We start from the raw sequence: 21,870 nt of genomic DNA on the forward strand, positions 1-21,870 counted from the left end.
TTTGGGTTGCAGCAAGTCTTAGTTGTGGGTGAGATCAGCTAAGGGAATCAAGTGCCCAGTATCATGCTGAGATCAGAGGCGTAGGAGTACAACTGTACCTTGAATTAGTGGGAGACTAATTGAGGTTCAACTATAGCCCAGTCCGAAGTTAGCTTGTAGTAGGATAGTGTTTGTAGCGGCTTAATACAATGTGTATTCAATCTGGACTAGGTCCCGGGGTTTTTCTGCAGTTGCGGTTTCCTCGTTAACAAAATTTCTGGTGTCTGTGTTACTTCATTTTCCGCATTATACTGTTTATCTTTATAATTGAAATAATACAGGTTGTGCGTTTGTGATCATTAATTGGAAATCCGACCTTTGGTTGTTGATTAATATTGCTTGATCCTTGGACATTGGTCTTTGGTACCGTCCAAGTATTCCTTGTGTTTGATAAGGACTCCATGATTTCTATTAGCTTGAGTAATATCAAAAAAAAGAGAGAGATATTAACTCCTTGAGATACTTTTATCTAGATTGAGTCTGACTGTCTAGTTGATTCTCTAGCAAAGTATTTCGGAGTTAGTCCATACAGATTGCTAAGTGAAATATTGGGTGGTGTTGTTAGACCCCCGCTTTTTCACCAATTGATAAACCAAACTTATATTCCCGAAGAACAACCTAGTATTATCAGTCACCTCACAATAAACTTAATCGACTAGCGAAATAAGTTATTGTGGAATCACAAACGATGAGACGAAGGTGTTTGTTATTACTTTTCTATCTTGGCTATCAGAAATATAAATCTCAAACCAATTTTACAATTGCACTCAATCACGATAGAAACAACAAGATCAGATCACGCAACTACAAAGAGAATAGTTGGGTCTGGCTTCACAATCCCAATGAAGTCTTCAAGTCGTTAACCTACAGGGTCTCGAGAAGAAACCTAAGGTTAAAGGAGAATCGACTCTAATTATGCAACTAGTAACACACAGGAGGTGTGGGGATTAGGTTTCCCAGTTGCTAGAGTTCTCCTTTATATAGTTTTTAAATCAGGGTTTGCAATCCAAGTTACCTTGGTAACAAAGCATCCAATAATCACCGTTAGATGAAAAACCTGATTCGACCAAGCTAATATTTTTCAACCGTTAGATCGAACTTAGCTTGTTACACACAAATGAAATGTACCCTCATTTGGGTTTATGTAACCATACCTAAACGTGTACACCATGTTGGTTCACAAATAGTTAACCGAGGTTAGACATATGATTACACTCATATCAACCTTATTCATCTTAACCAAAACTAGTTCAAATGACTCAAATGAAACTAGTTAAAGAGTTGTTCAATTGCTATATTCTCATAGATTTATACAAGAACAAAACTGAAGCAAAATCGTTTTGATTCACTCGAATCAATACATGAACATTATAGCCACGGTTTGCAAATATTGCATTCCTTATTGATAAATGTTTTAGGTTCATGTACAACCGATCTTAGAAAGTAACCACTTAAGTATGCATACGGGTATGCGTACTTAAGTAACCGGATTTGAGTTTGTTTTAGTTTTCAAACTTAGCAGAAATTCACGGACGTGAACTTTCCGCCAGTATGCGTACGGGTACGCGTACTTTAGGTACCGGATGAGTTTGGTTTTGGTTTTCAAACTCAGCAGAAATTCACGGACGTGAACTTCCGCTAGTATGAGTACGGGTACGCATAGTTACCCAGTCTCCTACAACCTTTTTGTATACACACAAGTATTCATACTTTAGGCTCCCGATTTTGGACTTATACACTAATGTGCGAACACACTATGCTTATATCCAAAGATGGTTAAAAGATTCTAAACTCTTTATTTCAATCATTGAAACATTCTTCTATAATGACAATAGTCGTTTTCACACACTATTAACGTCAAAGCAATTTTTAAGATATTAAAATAATCATTATCGAAACATTCCAAGTCTTACACCAAATGATTGTATCACACAAACCATGTAAGATATTACTCGACACTTTTCTCATGATATATCAAAGATGAACTTGGTCGAAGCGAAAGCTTACCAACACATATTTCGAGAAATATGTAAGCGAGATATACTCAACTCGAAATCTCTAATGTGTATAGAGAAAACTATATCGTAACACGACTTATGTCTCAATATAGGAGATAGAGTATAAATAGGCTTTCCAAGTGATAGATGAGTTTAAGTCTCACATAACTTTTATTGATGAAGTTCCACAAGCTCTCCTTAGTAGTTCTTCATCTTAAAGTGATAAGCGCCGTGAAGTCTAAGCTCAACTACACAAACTATGTCCTACTCCGAGACATCTATAAATAGGCTAGAAATCAATACTTATAGTTTTGATCACTAACATTGAAAAACATGCTTGAGATAGCAACCCATGCGAGTTCGACCGAGCAGTGCTCTAACAATCTCCCCCTTTGTCAATTTTAGTGACAAAACTAGCAACATATGGATTACAAAATAAATAAAAATTGTAGCTTCTCATCCAAATGCTTTGATCTCCTTGGCATCTTCAATGCGACTCGAAATCTTCGTCACTTCCAAGTACTCCATGATCTTAAAGGTTGTAAGTTCACCATCATAGTTATTGAAGATCTGTAGCGATAACTGATCGAATTTTAATATAGGGGTGAATAAGTTTATCGTTCACTCGGACTTTGTTGAAATTGATTTAGGCTTAAATATAAAAAATAAGAAAATATATACAAAATATGTCACGAGATGAAGAGTTTACAGGGACTCAGGATTTCACTGACTTTCATATTCAAGTGGTTCAAAAATTAATCCTGCGCAATTATAGCTCAAAATAAAAGAAACACTAACTTTATTCTTTGCCAAAGTAGATTTCATAAAACATTAGTTGTATATTGTAAGCATGAAGCATCAAAATTACCTAGAACTAAGCATGTGTCATCAAACAAAGTCAAAAATAATTAATAGAAATCATAAATCATTAAAAATCGGTGCAAAAAGTAATTAAGGAATTAATTTAATTTACCACATGATGAAATTCAGCTTCGTCTGTCGTCCCAGTGTTGGGGTTTAGCTCATCACGTCGAAAACACACTTAAAATATTTATTCATGGCTCAAAAAGTGTTTACAAGAAGATGAAATGGGAGAAAAAAAATGATAAAACCGGGTTTGTAACACTTATATTTGGTACAAACTCAATTGTTACATGGAACGATAAAAGAAAACTGTCGCTATCACTGTTCAAGAACGACTGTCTTTATGTGTCTTATGTTCTTCATGTGTGATGGGGTACTGATAGTGTCCCTTTTCAAACAGGAGATTAACTACTTTCTCGCCAAAATCTGCTTTTCAAACGAAGAAGGTGGAGTGCCCCTTTTCCTGTGATGGGGTACTGATAGTAGGTGGTTGTGGATAGTAAATTAAGAGGGTGCCCCTTAGCAACTGGGTGCCCTTTATCCAAACCGAGAGTCCGGATAGCAAAACTCCTCCCCAGGTAATTATTCGAGCCGAATTCTCCAAAAATGTTTATTTCCCAAAAATACCTACAAACAAATAAAACACCATAATAAGTACAAAATCAAGTACCAACGATACAAAAAATTGAGGACAACTTAGACACAAAAATGTTTCTATCAAATACCCCCTAACTTATTATTTGCTAGTCCTCGAGCAAATCTAATCTAGAAAAATAAAAATCCTAACTCATTAGGTGGCCCTAGTTACCGAGTTATAATCCCGGGAGGGTTTACCAGAGGTGTAACCACAAAACCTTTTACTCCAAACCCTAGCTATCTAAGCAGAACCTTGGAAGGCACTAAAGAATCTCCCTGGTTGGTATACTCTCATTGACTACAGGAGGAAGTACCCTGATGCAAAATTCCAATTACTGTACACGAGTTTGCACTCAAGCATACTAAAATTCATATATAAGTGACAAAGCTCTACTCAAATAGTTTCTGGACATCATAACCGGAGTCAACCAATCGCATGGAAAGATTAAGAAGATGGATGTAGAGAAAAACGTAGATGGTTTTGATGTTAACTAAGGTGAACAGTGTTTCCCATATCTGTCTGAAGGCCACTACTAGAATGAGATACATGTCTGACTAATATCAACGCAGCTGGCATATACAAGGGGACCAGCGGGTGATAATCCTAACTCTAGGTCAACACAACTGGCATATACAAGGGCACCAGTGGTCGACTTTATTGAATTTATTCCGGTTGGTCTGATGGTCTGGTCTCAAAATTTTTTTTTTCTATTTTTTTGTATCTCAATCACTCTATTTCACCTTAGCAATGGTAACAACTTGAATCGAGTGCCCCACCAAATCACTTAGAAACATATTTAAAATAAAAGAAAATAAAAACAGAAGTGAAAATGATTCAACGAGATATGGCGAAACTACCATGTTTTTTTTTTCTAACACCTGAGCTCTGTGCTTTTATGAATAAACTCTATAGATGTTTCCATTTAATCAGATTGGTTCCTCAACTTCTACAACCAAGATGCTTCCATCCACTTAGATTGGTTAGTGTCATCCTTAATAAACATAAATTTCTAGGCTTTGGAGTTTATTTATTTCAACTAAAAAGTTTCTCCCATACCCCCAAACTTAAGTCTAACATTGTCCTCAATGTTCTAAAGATAAAATTAAAAGAATGAACAAGGAGAAATTGTTACCACTTGAAGCAAAAGAGTTAAGGAAAGATATTACCGTGTTGCATGAGCATGGGTTACCTCCCAAGAAGTGCTAAGTTTAAAGTCTTCAGCCAAACATCGGAAGGAATCAGTCACCTCATAGAATCATAAAGAAGTAACCTGAACAACTGCGGGTCATCTGAATCAAAAAGTATTACCCAAAGGAAAAAGAAATTACAACAGACCATGAAGATACCGAACATACCCTTATCTAATTTTTTAATTAAGAAAACTATATCTAGTTGTGGTTCATATTCAGGTTCTATAAAAGGGTCTAGATAAAATGTTTTCAAGGGATGAATTTCCTCAAAGGTAAGATCCTGAAGATCAGGTTGAAGAGTATGTAAATACTTAACTAAGAACTTAAAAGCACATAACAACAACCTGAATAACTGAGGATCCTCTAAGTCAATCAGATTTGACTCACACAGTTGACCACAGTAGCGGTCATTCTTAAGCAAATGTGTCGACCCTAATCTCTTAAAGTAATTAGGCTTAGTCTCAAAACTTAATAATTGACACATCTGAAACTTATGCATTCCCACAATTGGTTGAAAAATATTTGGTGGGAAAACAAAGTCAATTTGGGTACTATCGCCTGGGTAAACCACATCAACCAGAGGATGGGTTTCTAACAACTGAACTTCTTCCTGGACATTATTAGGTTCGGGATATCTAGTATGAAGGTAATCTGGTACAAAGGTTGAGGCACATATATCAAGTCCCAAGTGAGGGACCTTTCGAAGAGTTAAAGCACATGGAGAATGATAATCACCCCCAAACTTAGAGTTTTCAGTGTCTCCAGAAAGACTAGTCACAATTCTGGGTCATCAGATTCCTGGAAATGGTCAATTGATTCTTCTAAGTCAGGTTCATCCTCACTCATCTCTACGAGTTCACTTTCTTTGTCTAAGACTATTGTTTCTAAATCGCTAGACTCAAAATAAACTCGTTCCTCTAAACCTTCGCTGGCTTCGTGAAAAGGAAATACTACATCGTCTAAAACGGGGATATTTCAAGTCAAATCCCCGTCCTTTTGAATAGGTGAATAATTATTACAATTATTTGGATTTGTAATATAATTAACATTATCATTATAAAACTCATTGGGAGTAACAGATTCCTCATCATTATTCCTATATATTTCAGATTCTTCATCAATAAAATCATCATCATAATCATCATTATAATAACATGAAAATGATCGAACCTCATCTAAACAAGTAGTGTTACCAATTCTAACCTCATTATCTTGATTATGTGAATAATTATCCTTATTTTCAAGGGTACTATTGGAAACACTATATCAAGCATTTTGCGCCTCTAATAAACGCTTCTCAATTGAGTCACAAGACTTCATGATGGTATCATGTATAGAAGGACCACTATTGGTTGTGATTCTTTCGTCCATAACTAAGTCATTTGTCTCAGTTGACTCATATGTCGACTCAAGTAACTTACGACGTGTTGACTCAATTATCCTACGTGCCTCATCTAGAGGAGAGGAATTATAATAATTTTTCTCGTATGACCGGCGGGCATGTGGATAGTAATTGGGCTCACCATAACCTTCAAAAGTTTGGCGTTCCCAACCACTATTCACATTATGGTCGTAAAAAGATTGATGTCCATATTGTTCAGTTGGATATTCGTTGTACTGGCTATTGTGATAATACCAGTTCGACATTAAAAATAAACCCACTGACAGGGGATTCGTGGGTGGATAGAGTCTTACCTCCTGTACCAGACGGGTGATGAACCTTTGAAGTCGACTCAGGACACCGACTTCGATGTCAGTGTACGAACCCGAGGGGCCGAGACGGTATCGTAACCGTCGTCCTTTCCTGCAGAAGTTATATTTAAATTAACCCTTCCTTTGGGTGTCTTATCGTTTTCTACTCTTGGGGAACTTGATGAAGATACTTTGTGTTTTTTCAAGCGCCTGAAGAATTGTATTGTTAATAACGATGTTAGTAGTGGTTTTGGTAATTTTATTTTTCATAGATTAGGCATTGCTATTCAAAGAGGTGTTGGAGCCCAACTTGTTACTAGGTTACCAACTAAAGGCTTTGTATAAGTTTTTACTTTTTCAAAATGAAGTAATTTATTTTTTTTAAAAGTCCAAAAATAAAAATAAAAAATTACAAAAACAAAATCCTATTTACAGTTTCTAAAAATAAAATAAAAGAAAAAAATAAAAATAAATTAACTATATACAAAATCTTCTTCTTTACTCCTTTTAGATTCCTTCTTTGTTTCCTTTTTTAGCTTCGCTTTTCCTTTCAGCACTTTCTCTCTTTTTCTTTATCTCAGCTCCAAATCTGAAAGCAAACAAGAAATACCAAAACGCATAAAAAAGAACAAAAATAACAAAAATAAAAATAAAGCCTAAAAACAAATCTATACACAAGTTCGCGTCGGCGTCGCCAAAAATTGATCGAGTTTTAATATAGTGGTAAATAAGGTTGTCATTCACTCGGACTTTGTTGAAATTGATTCTAGGCTTAAATATAAAAAATAAGAAAATATATACAAAATATGTCACGGGATGAAGAGTTTACTGGGATTCAGGATTTCACTGACTTTCGTATTCAAGTGGTTCAAAAATTAATCCTAGGCAATTATAGCTCAAAATAAAAGAAACACTAACTCTATTCTTTTCCAAAGTAGATTTCATAAAACATTAGTTGTATGTTGTAATCATGAAGCATCAAAATTACCTAGAACTAAGCATGCGTCATCAAACAAAGTCACAAATAATTAATAGAAATCATAAATCATTAAAAATCGGTGCAAAAAGTAATTAAGGAATTAATTTAATTTACCATATGATGAAATTCAACTTCGTCCGTCGTCCTAGTGTTGGGGTTTAGCTCATCACGTCGAAAACACACTTAAAATATTTATTCATGGCTCAAAAAGTGTTTACAAGATGATGAAATGGGAGGAAAAAAAAAGATAAAACCGGGTTTGTAACACTTATATTTGTTACAAACTCAATTTTTACAGGGAACGATAAAATAAAATTGTCGCTACCACTGTTCAAGAACGACTGTCTTTATGTGTCTTATGTTCTTCATATGTTCTTCACCAGCAGCAGAAATATTATTCCTGCAACTCCGATTTCCGACTCTCTAATGTTCTAAACTGCTCTGAATTCTCCCCTAACACTCCATAACCCCTTGTTTGATCCACAAACACCTATTTATATCCTCCAGGACCAAATCTCTCCACTTTAATTCCATATATTCTCGTAGTCAAGAACAATAACTCGAGAATATTTTCCATGCATTTTTACGTGTCTGCGGCTGTAAAGCACGAGATTCGTTTCCCTTTTTATCTTCTTCAGACGTCAAATGGCGGTTCAAAATCTCCATACACGTATAACACACATCTCAGACTGAGTTAAACTCATGCAATCATCCACAGAACGTGCCGGGTTTATCTCATTCTCTGTGTAACCAAGAATCAACAAATATCTTCCCTTCTTCACGTCGATAAATCTCTTACCAAATCTGTTTTGGTGCAATAACTCGATATCTATCCAAATCAATGAGAATCAGACAGTGTCTCTTCAAACTTTTGAACCAAAAATCACGCAGGAGATTAACTACTTTCCCGCCAAAATCTGCTTTTCAAACGAAGAAGGTGGAGTGCCCCTTTTCCTGTAATGGGGTGCTGATAGTTGGTGGTTGTGGATAGTAAATTAAGTGGGTGCCCCTTAGCAACTGGGTACCCCTTATCCAAACCGAGAGTCCGGATAGCAAAACTCCTCCCCGAGTAATTATTCGAGCCGAATTCTCTAAAAATGTTTATTTCCCAAAAATACCTACGAACAAATAAAACACCATAATAAGTACAAAATCAAGTACCAACGATACGAAAAATTGAGGCCAACTTAGACACAAAAATGTGTCTATCAATAACAATGAGAAAACACATGTTGATATGTATCACTCCCCCTTAGTCAATACTTCATCTCGACATGAAAACCACTCCCCCTTACATAATGATCCGTAAACCATATGTATTTGTAGCATCACACTACACATTAATTCTCCCCCTTTTTGTCAATATAAATTGGCAAAGGTACGAAAACTAGTGGGATCCTCGTGAAATTTTCATAGAGATACTTCATGACCAAAAGAGAATGCCATATCAACTTATTTAGATGACATCATAAAGCCGAAGCTAAATGCATTCATCAAGGAGTTTATAAAGATACAAGATAACCCCAATAATATTCCACAGCCGCACTCCCCAAAAAGATTTGGCAATTAAGCACAATTTCAAAAAGAACTCTCCCCCACAAAATGTCATTCCCGAAAGAACAACAAAAGCGACCTTACTTTCACAAGAAAATAAGGATTTCTTTGGACATAATCAAATCACATGAAAACATGAATTTGTATCCAAAGTATTCAATTGAATTAACCACAAAAGAATCCATGATTAATCCAATCGAAATGCACAATTAAATTAACCACAAGAAAACTCATAATTAATTCAATTGGAATTACACAACTAAATTAACCACAAAAGTGATCAATTCAATTGGTCATGCTCGTCATAAGAGAACTTACGGAGCAACAACTAAACTGACCACAAGAGAATGATCAATTCAATTGGTCATGCTCAAACATAAGAAAAATTATGGAGCAACACAGTATATGCACAAAAATATGGATCGGAGATCGACCAATAATGTGGAATAGACAAGGATTCATTTTATTTTCCATCACTATTTGCACAATGACATACAATAGACTTAATCCTTGTAAACAAAAGTTTTATCCTTTCTTCCATCGAAACAATGACATAAAAGGCTTTAACTTTTGTAATGTCAAAAATTCATTTTATCTTCTATCAATACTTTCATACCGACATGATAGAGATAACTTTTGAACAAGTATGGGACAGTCACAGGTTCACGGACGTAAACAACATATCCCATAACAACTTGCAATATATAAAATCATAAAGATTAAAATTACAAAAATCATCTTCCAAATAACTTAGAATTTAAATAAATAAATCTAAAAACATTGAAGATGAAAATCGTTGGACATAGCTATGTGTACTCACAATAATGGCTATTCCAAACCCTAGTTATTCTTCTAAAAAACATAAAAAAGAAGATTTACTAGACAAAAATAACAAATCTAAAAATAAAAAACACTTCTCAGGCAGAGATCGGAGTTCAGGTACGGAGGCTTCACTGGTACCTAGACCTTCAAGTTTTTGACTGACAGAGTTGACAACATCTTCAGACACGGCATTGAGGCGATCCTTAAGTCGTGTCCTCATGAGAGCAATTTCAGAGTTGACATTTATCAACTAGGTTCTTAACACATTAAGATCTTTGAGAGTGTTAACAGGTACTCCCTCCGTTTCAAAAAGACAGTCCGCTTTGACTTTGTCAAAATATTAAGGAGATCATAATACTTTACTTGATTACCCTTAATTATTTACCTATTTTATGTTAATAAAAATGCAAGTGTTCAAACTGCATAAAATTGTTAAGAGGATTGTAAATAGGAAATAAAAAAGGAAAATTAAAAGATATCGAATTTATGGAGTATAAAGTCTTTAGGGAATTTAATTCTTGGAGCCAAATATATTGTCTTTTAAAAGGAATGAAGGATATATTTGTTTCCTTAATTGTACAAATTTCTTTAATATTTTAAATTAGGTCCCATTAATATGCATTTATAAATATAAAAAATTAAAGGTTATAATAGAGAGTTCATTGAAAAAATATGCCTATAAACAGAAGTTGGACACAATTTTGAAACTGACGGAAATGGAATAGAGGACGGTCTTTTTGAAACCGAGGGAATAACTTTTTTGCATCATTAGACTGATCAATAAAGTTTCGAACAAATTCATTAGAAATCTCTTCATCATCCTCAAAATCTGAGAAGTTATCAGGAGATTGAGAGGATGTGTCATCAACTTCCACTAGAGAATTTTCCTCCTTCTCTTCGAGACAAAAACCCTTATCAAGAAATCCTCTTGGAAAATTACAAGTTCCCGACGGAGAAGACATTCTTGACAAAAACGTAGCCTGAGTATGCATACTTTTTAAACAGGGTTTGGTATTTAAAAGGTTTCACAGGAACCAGGAGATTAGGGTTTCTAAAGTCGGTATGTAGTATGTAACAAGGATACCCGTACGAACACAAACTTGGCCTGTTATCCATAAACAACTCAAGAAGAGGAAGGCTTAATTAAAAAAAACTTTTCAATAAAGAATGTTTGCCTATGTGAGAAGTTTCACAGATCTTAGCTCAATAAATTTTGTATACTCATGTGAGAGAAAATTTAGAGCATAAGAGTAGCAATTTTTGATACACAAAATTTCAAGAAGAAATTAAGAAATTAAAAGCTTGACAAGACAAACACAAATACTTATGCAAAAATGTTTGTGATTGATAATCCATCTAAGAGCGATAAGAAAATAGCTAGAGAGTCACAAAACACTTTGCCATCAAGTATACCTGACTATGTCTCACTCAACCAGGATTCTTCGTGAGTGAGATTTCAACCTTGTGATTAATTAGCACACGTATGAGCCTTGATCTCATCAAATGACCGTTGTATACGGTTAAATCTCTTTCTCCTGATCTCTGAGGAAAAATCGTTATGATGTGAAAAGTTATCATAAAATTTTCTATCATCAAAATATGACGCATAGTGCTGATTCTTACCTGAAGAATTTTGCCCAGAGGGAATAGACAGCTTGTTGATAATTTCTTTACATCCTTCAATTATCCTTTTTAAGTTGTCTTCCATACCTCCATTTTTGCTTCCTTCTTCTGATACCTTTTTCACATCATGTACAACATTATATCCCCTTTTGAAAGAAGAAAAACCATGAGTCCTTCTTGATCGAACAACATTGGAAAGTCTGTTAAATTCTTGAACATTTGAAGAACACTTCAAACTGACTTTCCTGGTAGAATACACAGGGTAAGTACTAAAGCCATTTGGTTTAGACATACGAATGTCATTTACACCTTTGAGAATTAAATCTAAGGTATGTTGAAGACGACTGAAAGAATTTTCATTCAACCTAGATTTCTTCTTTTGTCCACCGTGACCTTTTGAATCATAAAAGAGACATACTTTCTGATCACTTGAGTGATTAGAAGGAACAGACTCAACACTATTGTTGGGAGACTTCTTCCTTCCAAGAGATTTGGATATTCCTTGATTAGAGGAAGATACGACCACATTATTTCCAACAGGACGAGAAATCTGTTTTGCTTCTGAGACAGAAACTTTTACAGTTTTATCAGAGGCAGTTGGTATTGTGGACTCTTTGGAGCATTCTTGAACATAGAGTTTGCTCAAGAGATGTTCAATTTCCAAAGCATCCTTTTTGAGGTTTTTCTCAATGAGTGAGGTGTTTTCCTCTCGAAGGGCCTTTAGAAGAGAGTCATGCTTATTAGCCATACCAATAAGGACATTGACTTTTATGTTTCAACATTATCAGCATGGATCCTAAAAAGTTTTAGAATCGTTGAACTCTCTTTGGCTGCATTCCTTTCAACTTCTGAGTCAGACTCGTCAGTAAGGTAGTTGATGAGTGCCAAATATTGCATATTTCTACATCTTTTTATTGAACTCATCTTTTCCGCTTTAAAATCATATATTAACCCAAATTCTATATTTTCATTGTTTTCAAGAATAAATACTTTTACTAATTAATTTTATGTTTTTAGGTACTAAATAAAGCTTGGGTGAATTGAGATGCCAAAAGAGCAAGAATTTGGTGGCCAGAGGCGTAAAGGCAATGAGAAACGTAGAAGAATATCACGCAAGAAGCCGCTTGCAAGAGATACGCTAGCAGTGGGCTTGATATATCAGCTTTGAAGAAGACATGGGCTTGGTAGAGAACCCAATAACCAAACCCGTTCCCAAACCCGTTTCCATACCCGAAATATCAACCCCAACAACTGTTCAAGATCCAACGGCATCTACACACGGTGCATCGACATCTGAAGCATCCGCTCAACACCCTAGTCCACTCTATTTCCTCCCCTACTCGAACAGAAACCAAACCTATCTCCATTTCCTCTTCCATTTCACATAACCAGCACCACCGACCCTCCTTCATCAAATTCATCTCCCCGACAATCTCTGCTCACAGCCACCAACATAGTTAAACTCTTGATCTCTATCTCTCTCAATCTTATCTTTTTCTTTATCAAGAACAGTAACCCTAGGAGCTAGGATTGAGAGAGATAAGACTAGGGTTTTGTTCAACAACTGGAAATTCAGTCCTGCAGAGTTGAATTGAAGATAAGAACTGTCAGAAAACGCGTTTTGGTGATTTGGGTCCCTCTTAATTGTCGAATTAAAGAAGGATAAGGAGAATTTTGTGTATAAATAGGGGTTAATGCTTTGTAATTGAACATCCAGTTTTAGCTGAATCAACTCTTTAGTTAATATCATTGTTTTTTAATCATCTTCATCATGTTCTAATTTCATTTGCTGGGGTTTAGATGAAACCCTGAATTATATGCTAGGTTAGTCAATTTCCTGTTTTTGGTCTTGTTGTGCTTCATTGCTTTAGGAATGATAGTTAGCTAATAAATCAAATTAGCCTGTGATTAGTTGTACTGTAAGAAGACAGCTAATACTAGCGGTGAGTTAGTGAAATTAGTTGATAAATTATCCATTTGAGACCTTCAAGGAAGGGACAAGAACATAACTTGAGTTTGTATTGCCTTAGTATAGGATTAGGAGGTGGATTCAATCACCCTAGTACTCCTCAGTCAATTGTTTACAATCTTTCCACTGCATCTTTACTTTATAATCTGTTTACTATTTGTTCACCACTCAAATCTTGTCGTATCGACACACAAAAAACACCCCCTCTGTGTTATTGTTACTTGAATCAGTTGTAATAAGACTTTAGGATCAACTTTACACCCACCTTGTCCCTGAGGATCGACTCGTACTTCCCCTGTTTACAGACTCGACGTTGTATACTTGCAGTTAGTACAATTGTAGGTACTGTTTAAGACCTACCAAGTTTTTGGCGCCGCTGCTGGGGACTCGGTAGCGGTGTACTTGTTTCTTTGGTTAACTTTACTGATTTCTTATAACCCTGTGTATATTTGTGGTCAGATTTTCTGTTGTTGTTAGTAGAATATAGCTAATTAAACCCATCTGTATACACTGCATCTTGCATTCTGTAACTTTCAGGTTGTTAATCTGTAGGTTGTTAAACTGCATTCCTGCCATCTTTAGTGTAACTTGCATCTAGGACTCTTAGCTGCATCTTTGTTATTTTAGTTAGTTTACTTTGCATCATTGATTTCCAGTTGTTATAGTATAACTTAGTAGTTAGTTCATCCGTTATATACTCGGAATTTTGTTCTTAGTATTGGTTGTAGCTTTTGAACTTTAAGGGTGTACTAATAATAGTGTTGTTTTTATTTTATTTTTGTGATAGCTAGCTGTAGTTAAATATGTTGGAAAAAATTGGGTTTCACAAAGGATGAATGAATCAGAGAAGAAAGTGTTGCACTCCAAAACTTTCAAGGCTTGTATAAATTTCTTTTAGACAAATATTTCTACCCTCCCAATAACAATTGGCGATTACAACAGGTATGCGAAATATTGCCTTCAGGATACAATGAAAGCCCTGCAACGAAAACTGAATTCAAGGTTTGTACCCCTTGATTCAATCAAGAACACACAAAGAGATTTCTGATTTCTGATGATGCTTTTTGAAACAGAGAAAATAGATTGATTTTTCTTATATGTTAAACGAAACTGGGAGAAGCTATTTATAAAGGGTTTTGCACCTGTTGGGAATAGGTTTTTATTCGCCAACAGGTTTCTATTCACGAAACGTCAGGTTCCTTCATCAACAGACATCAATGGTGTCTTTTGGATTCGAAATTTTCGAACAGGCTTTTATCGGCCAAAATATATATGTACTAGTTGAAAATATTCCAACAAAATATATATGTACTAGTTGTTCTCTAAGTTAACAAGTTTTTTTTTTATTTAAATTCATACATTTTTAAGTGCCCATTATTTTAATCTTTTGCCTTTTAAGTTTTAGGAATCGTTCATGTAATCATTTTGTAAGTATGCATAGTAAGCAATAGCCACTAGGTTCGTAAGATTTTGTTTTAGTATAGATTTCATTTTTCTGCAGTGTTTTGATTTTCGCATCTCATTTAGGAATTTGGTCTTGTAGTTTTTTTTTTTGACTGTGCATTTCATTTTTTTTTTGTAGCCTGTGTATATTGATCTTGCAAAATTTGGATTTAGGGTGTACTTTATATTTAGTCCGAAATATGTAGCTTAGTTATAGCACTAGTGCAATCTGTACATTTCAGTCTTTGTTAATCTGTAGCTTTTGTTTTGTAACACATCTCTTCATGTTGATAAGTTAAGTTATTTGCTTCTTTTGTTTCTAGCGTAACATAGATATAGACTGTAAACCATTTCCCTTAGATAGTTTTTCTTTTTGTTGCTGTCCACTTTTCTTATTTCATCAAGTAGATTGCATATTAGTTGAAAGTGTCTTTGTCCTGTAGCTTGTGTTTTTTTTATTTCTTATAGTTTAGTAGTGCATGAACTTGTTAAGTGTAGTAATATGCATTTGCATTTCATTTTGTTTACTGTCAGTGGAATTAGATTTCGGTTTCTGTCCTTTACCAATTATTTTTATACTTGTTGTTGCTAGTTTTTAGTGTAGGGGTTTAATAGGTGGTGTTTTAATGGTAAACTGTAGCCTTGCTAAATCTTTTTCGATCTCACCGTTTTAGTTAGGAAATTTTAGACTTCCACATTCTGTAGCATTCACATTTCTGTAAATTTTTTTTTCCTAGCTAGTTACATTTTATTAATTTTTAGGCATTAAAATTGTGTCTGTAGTTAAATTTTTCTTTAAGTAAGTCGTAGTACAGACTCTATAGAGTCTCATTTAGATTGCATTCATATAGTCCTGTTTGTAAAGTAACAGTAGTTCACTTAAAAATATATATAAAAAAATAAAAAATAAAAAAATTATCATTTCATTTTCTATACAAGTTTAACTGATTTGTCTCTTTGCTTTGGTTGCATATCTCTGGTTACTGAAATTCTCTTCTGAGATCAACAGGTACCTGCGACATCTCTCTGCGAAACAAGGAAAGGAACGAAACAAATTTGTGTCGTGCGTAAACCCGGTTCTGTACCAGCAGTATCGTTTTCAAAACTTGTCTATTGTCATGACTATGTGAATGATATAACATATTTGCTTGCTAAAACTGGTTGCTTCACATAGCCCTGTCAAAATCCCTGCAACACATTTTTTATGCATGATCCTATGATACTTGAGCAGCGGATACACTAGCTGAAATTGTTATTTCTACGAGCATATCTCAGTCGCTGAAAATCTTTGTATCTGTCTGCACGTATGTGTGAAAATGTTACCGCTTCCATAAGCATTGCCTCCCTGATTTGCACATTGCTGCTTGCCTGATTTGTACAGACATATCAGATCTGTGTGCGTAGTTCCAGGTATTAGCTTTTGATTCTCTTGAACTTTGTTTCCCTGAATTGTGATTCTCTTGGTTGTCCAAGTGCTATAACATGATTGACTGATATATGCTAGGCTATGATTGTCGCTTTCCGTGACCAAACAAACCGACTAGTAAGAATTAGCCAAGAGGACGTAGTCGACATACCCATTGCAGCAGTAGACAGACCAGCCCAACCTGAGACAATGGGTGATGAAGTAAACCAACTCCGTAGTCTCAAGGACTATACGTACCCAAGAAGGGCAAGCCAGCCCTCTTGTATTGTCTTTCCAGCTGCTGCTGGCCAGTTTGAACTTAAGGAAAGTACCATTCACATGCTCCCCGTGTTTAGAGGGGTTAATGCTGAAAACCCCTACCACCATGTTAGAGAGTTTGAAGAAATTTGTGGGACTCTGCGTTTTGACCAAATGTCGGAGGAGTCCCTGAAATTGAGACTATTTCCTTTCTCTTTAAAGGAAAAGGCCAAGTCTTGGCTGTATGCCCTGCAGCCACAGTCCATTAGAACATGGGATGATCTTAGGAAAGAATTTTTCAAAAAGTTCTTCCCTAACCATAAGACTGCGACCATTCGTCAAAGTCTGAATAGTTTTGTGCAAGTAGATGGAGAGACTCTAGCCAAATATTTAGAAAGGTTCAATGAATTATTGCTCCAATGTCCTCATAATGGTTTTGAAAAATGGATAATTGTGCAAATTTTGTATGAAGGTCTAGATGTTGGTACACGAACCACAGTTGAGTCAATGTGCAATGGTGCATTTGTTGACAAAAGTGTTGATGAGTCTTGGACTTTCTTAATTGAAGTCGCTGAAAAGACTCAGCAGTGGGAGTCCATTCGTGAACCTAGAAAGACTGCCCCAATATCAAATGCCCATAGAGTTGAATCTGACTTTGAGGGAAATGCAAAGATTGCATCTTTGGCTAGAAGAGTAGAAGTGTTAGAGCTGCAGAAGAATGTGAAACCTACTGCCCCTACTCTTCGTGACCAAATTGAAATGGCCACTTGTGCTGCATGCCATAGTTTATACCACCTAATGGATAGTTGTCCAGACCTACAAGCATTTCATGAGTCTAGACTTGAACAAGCCAATGCTTTGTACCATAAGCAAGAGAACAATCCTTATTCTCAGACCTACAACCCAGGGTGGAGAAATCACCCAAACTTTTCATGGTCTAAAGGGCCAGTACAAGGGGGTACAATAGTAATAACCAAGGATATTCATATCCTAGAAACCCCAAGTACAGTCACACACACAGTACCCTGTAGAGAAAAGGCCAAACTTTGATGATGGTATAAACCAAATGAATCAAAATCTTTTGCAATATCAGAAGTTAAATGACCAAAGGCTTGCGAGTTTAGAACTCAAACTGGGCCAAATTTGTGATGCACTTAATGAGAGGGAAAAGGGTAAACTCCCTAGTCAGCCTCAACAAAATCCTAAAAGTGCATTTCAGGCGAGTACGTCTACTTGCAATGAGTCCTCACATGATCAGTTGAATGCAGTCACCACTCTCCGTAGTGGTAAAGTTATTAAAACTAATGTAGGCATGCCACACACAAATGGGTCTGAGTCAGACTCACCTTTGTACACTACTGCACAAAAAACACCTGCTGTAGAAAATGAATCTGAGCATGTTGAAAAATCTAAAAATTCTACTAATGTAAATGTTTCTTTGCCATGTCAAGTGCCTGTTGCTCCATTCCCGCAAAGGTTGGTGCAGCAAAAAGGGGGTAACCAGTACAACGAGATATTGGATATGTTTAAACGAGTTAACATAAACATTCCATTTCTTGAAGCAATCAGGCAGATACCCACCTATGCTAAGTTTTTGAAAGATCTTTGCACACAAAAGAGAAAGCTCCATGTGCACAAACGTGCATTTCTCACTGAGCAGGTAAGTTTCATAATTCAAAACAAGATCCCAATTAAGTTTAGGGACCCAGGTTGTCCAACAATCACGTGCACCATAGGAGACCATGTGGTCGAAAAAGCTTTACTAGACTTAGGAGCAAGTGTCAATCTATTGCCATACTCTGTGTATGTGCATTTAGGACTTGGGGAGATGAAACCCACTCCTGTTACGCTACAATTAGCGGACAGATCTGTGAGAATCCTTCGTGGTATTGTCGAAGATGTGTTGATCAAGGTTAATAAATTTTTCTTTCCTATGGACTTCATTGTGTTAGATTCTCAACCTGTGCAAAACCCAGATAGTCACATTCCTGTCATTTTAGGACGTCCTTACCTGGCGACGTCCAATGCCATCATAAATTGTCGTAATTGTTAGAGCATGGTTCGGTTGCATCCACCAAGCATTGGTATGTCAAGTTTGGTTGTCATATTTTAGTGAATCAAAACTCATGTTAAGAGTCACTTGATTATGTACTAGAGTTAAACTTCGTATAGGTTAGCTTGAAAGTATTAGGATATGAGACATTATAAGTATTGCGAAGACTTGAATATGTGAAGAAGCAAGGGGCTACAATGACAACAATCATCCTTCCACTTGAGGTTAGTGATATTTGACTTGAACTGTTTCATTCCCTAAAGTATCTTTCAAGTCGTGCATATTGAAAACATAAATGCGAAGCATATTTGAACTCTAAATAGACATAGTATTAAGGAATACAATACGAGGTTTATTGCTTAACCATTAAACTTTGTAGATAAGACATCGCCATAATCATTTGAATGCTATTGTGATTATGTATGGGTATGAGGTGAGGATTTCATCCTAGGGAACAATGTTTACATGTGTTCTAAGGAAGTAAGTTCATAAAATTGTTTTGTGAACCGAAAAGGAAATTTCCAGGTGTTATTGGTTTTGTTATTCATTGTTGATAAGCACGTATGTGCTACATTTTATACCCATATTTATATGAGATAGGACTCAATATTCTTACTAATAACACTATTTTAGTGCTTTTGTAGAAAGTACAAGTGAATTCGATCATCCAGAGAATAAACGCCTAAATTGCAGCTTAAATGGCGTTTGCCACGGAAATCACCAAAGTGGCTCACGGATGGAGCTTGCTTCCGAGTTAATATGTCACGAACACCTGCTTGATTACCTCATTTCCGGGCCAATAAATTATCAAGTGCATTTGTACAGTAAAGCACCAATATTGCAGGTCTCGGCGCCAAATACACTGAGAGTTGATAATGAACAGCCATGTCAACTATTTGTCTTGTCAAAGCATTGAACCATTCCAAGGCCACGTCTTTGTTTTGCTCCAGCACATAAGTGTGAGGTGTCATTGCTATATCACTTCATTTAATTGAGAAAAGAGTACCGAGCAACATTTTCCAGGATCTGAGCTGAAACTTCAATGGGGTGTTTAGTATATTACCGAGCAGTTACAGTATAACCATTCTTCATGGTGCGAGATTTAAATATTACAGAGGAGTGAAAATGCTAGAAAAACTTTGAGAAGAAGGTGTTGTAGATGGAGAAACTATGTTGTGACCTGCTGGTGCCGACGATGGTTGCATGGAGAGCTTGAACAGAGATGAACTGGTGTTTACTTCCATGATTCATATGGGTTACTTAGGAGACGATTCTATGGATGAATAAACGAGCAGTGGTGATGTGAATGGATGACTGCTGGTGTCAGGGAGGAAGATGAGCAGTTGGAGTTCAGTGTATGTGATTGGAGAATGGCAGTGATAGTCGTGATGGCTAGGTGGCGTCGTATTGGTGTTTGCTTCATGATATGTACAAGGAAATTGAGGCGAGATGTTGGGTTGGTTTTACAGCTACAAGGAGGCAAAAAAATGGGTTGAACGGCTGTGCATGAGGTGTACTTGGCAGTCGTGTAAGCTCAGTTGAGGTGCTATGACGATGAAGTAACTGGTAGAAACGGTGGTGGCTCTTCTCAGATTGCTTCTCGACTAAGATGTTACAATGCTTTGTTGTTGAAGGTTGGTGAACTGCAGTTGCCGGTGATGACTTGGAGTTGGGTGTGGTGGCTATGAATCCTCTAATGGCTGAGATAACTATGTTTGGCGAAACTGGAATCTAAATGGGACTCTGGTTCATACCGCGAAGAGGTTGGCTGAACTGGTGCCGAGTGGGGTTGTACGTAGCTGATGAACTGAAGCCGAGATGGTCAGGGATTAGACTGGTTTTGCTCGGTGGTGGTTTTTCTCAGGGATTGTACTCTTTGAAGCTCAAAACTAGTATTGTGATGTTGTTGCTGGTGAAACGATTGCAATAGCTGATGTTTGTGTCTGGAAAGGTTATCTCGGTTGATGTTTGTGGTCGAGATTTGTATGGATAGAAGATTGGAGTTGTTGTGTGTGATCACTAGAAGTGAGTTCTTAGTCAGAGAATATGAAATGCGGTTGGGTCGTGGCAGCTGTATGTGAAGCTGTAGATATGAAGAAAAATGTCCACAACGAGTTTTGGAAGGAGCTGAAATGGATAGACAATGAGAAGTGAAAGTGCAGAGAAGTTAAAAACATTGACGATGGCTACATGTGTTCGACAACAAGCAAAGCAGGGACCTGATCTCGGTTTTTGAGTTTATTTTGTGGTTAACTGGTCGGGCTGTTGGACTAGTGGTGGGAGTGATGATTCGTGTTTTGTTTAGGGGTATTGTTGTTGCATCCTGTGGTTCACGAGCGTCTGAGAAGGAGTCTGTGGAGTGGAGTTCAAATGTTTATGACTTGTGTCAACATCATATCTTAACTTTCCCATATTGTGCTAAGATTCTTTCATAACATTTATGGAAACAAAATGAGCACGAGACATCTAGAAGATCAGATGGCAGACAAGTGTTGGAAATGAAGACGCGGCGAAACTTCATTGGGTGATTTTGTTTATCCCTCAATATGTGTCATAGGTTAATTGTATGATGACGTGGTGTAGAGAATTAATAAGGAAATTAGATTTCTTTGGTGAGGCTATGTATACGATCACATATTGAGCCAAAGAGGAGGCCCCCGTCCATAGTGCCGCAAGGAGAGAAGGGTTTTGAAGTTTTGTTTTCGATTCTTCATTTTTCATTAGCTAGAGCTTGATTTTAATATGTTTATGGCTTTTGAGAAAGCCATGGCTAGCTAGAGTCATGTTAGGGTTTAGGTAGAAATCAATTAATTGTGAAAACTCTACATTGATATATGCTTAATAATGATTTGATTGATTGATAGTTTTTCTTCACAAAGCTTGGTGTTTAATCGTTTATGTGATTTTCTTGATTATTTATGCTTTTGAATTGGTATTTCGTGCTTCGGTTAAATCCCTAGATGTGGTATGCAAGGATTGATAGGTAATGCTTTAGAATCACTACCCATGAAGCGAAGAAAACTATACCGGAGAAACAGTATTTGAAAATAAAAGCATGGAATATATTTTTAAAGATTAGTAGAGTTTGCATAGTTATTTGGTGGAAACCGAAAATCCTAATAACCCGCTCTCATTTCGTTTATTGTTAACAATTATTTATTATTTCATTTTGTCCCGAATTCCTGAAAAATCGTTAAACATCACCTTATTGATTTGTTGATTCTTGGTATTAGTTAGTAGAAGTATTTCACACTCCTCGTGGGAACGGCCTGTACTTGCCATTGTCTACTAGTTAAACGTTGTGTACTTGCAGTATTTATTATAGGTTTCTGAGCCTACCAAGTT

At 36.2% G+C, this 21,870-nt stretch overlaps 1 protein-coding gene across 1 annotated transcript; it reads left to right on the forward strand.

Annotated features, from left to right (window-relative positions):
- Window positions 1-17,538: 17,538 nt before the first annotated feature.
- Window positions 17,539-18,525, forward strand: LOC113347247. Its single transcript, XM_026590859.1, has one exon. It carries the CDS (start codon window positions 17,539-17,541, stop codon window positions 18,523-18,525), a length of 987 nt encoding a protein of 328 aa, XP_026446644.1.
- The last annotated feature ends 3,345 nt before the right edge of the window (window positions 18,526-21,870 follow it).

The sequence above is a fragment of the Papaver somniferum genome, chromosome 1, assembly GCF_003573695.1.
Source record: "Papaver somniferum cultivar HN1 chromosome 1, ASM357369v1, whole genome shotgun sequence".
Lineage (NCBI taxonomy): Eukaryota > Viridiplantae > Streptophyta > Magnoliopsida > Ranunculales > Papaveraceae > Papaver > Papaver somniferum.

Bases quoted from the DNA above. Each gene is read 5' to 3' on its own strand.
- LOC113347247 (XM_026590859.1), top strand. From the start codon at position 17,539: ATGAATCAAAATCTTTTGCAATATCAGAAGTTAAATGACCAAAGGCTT.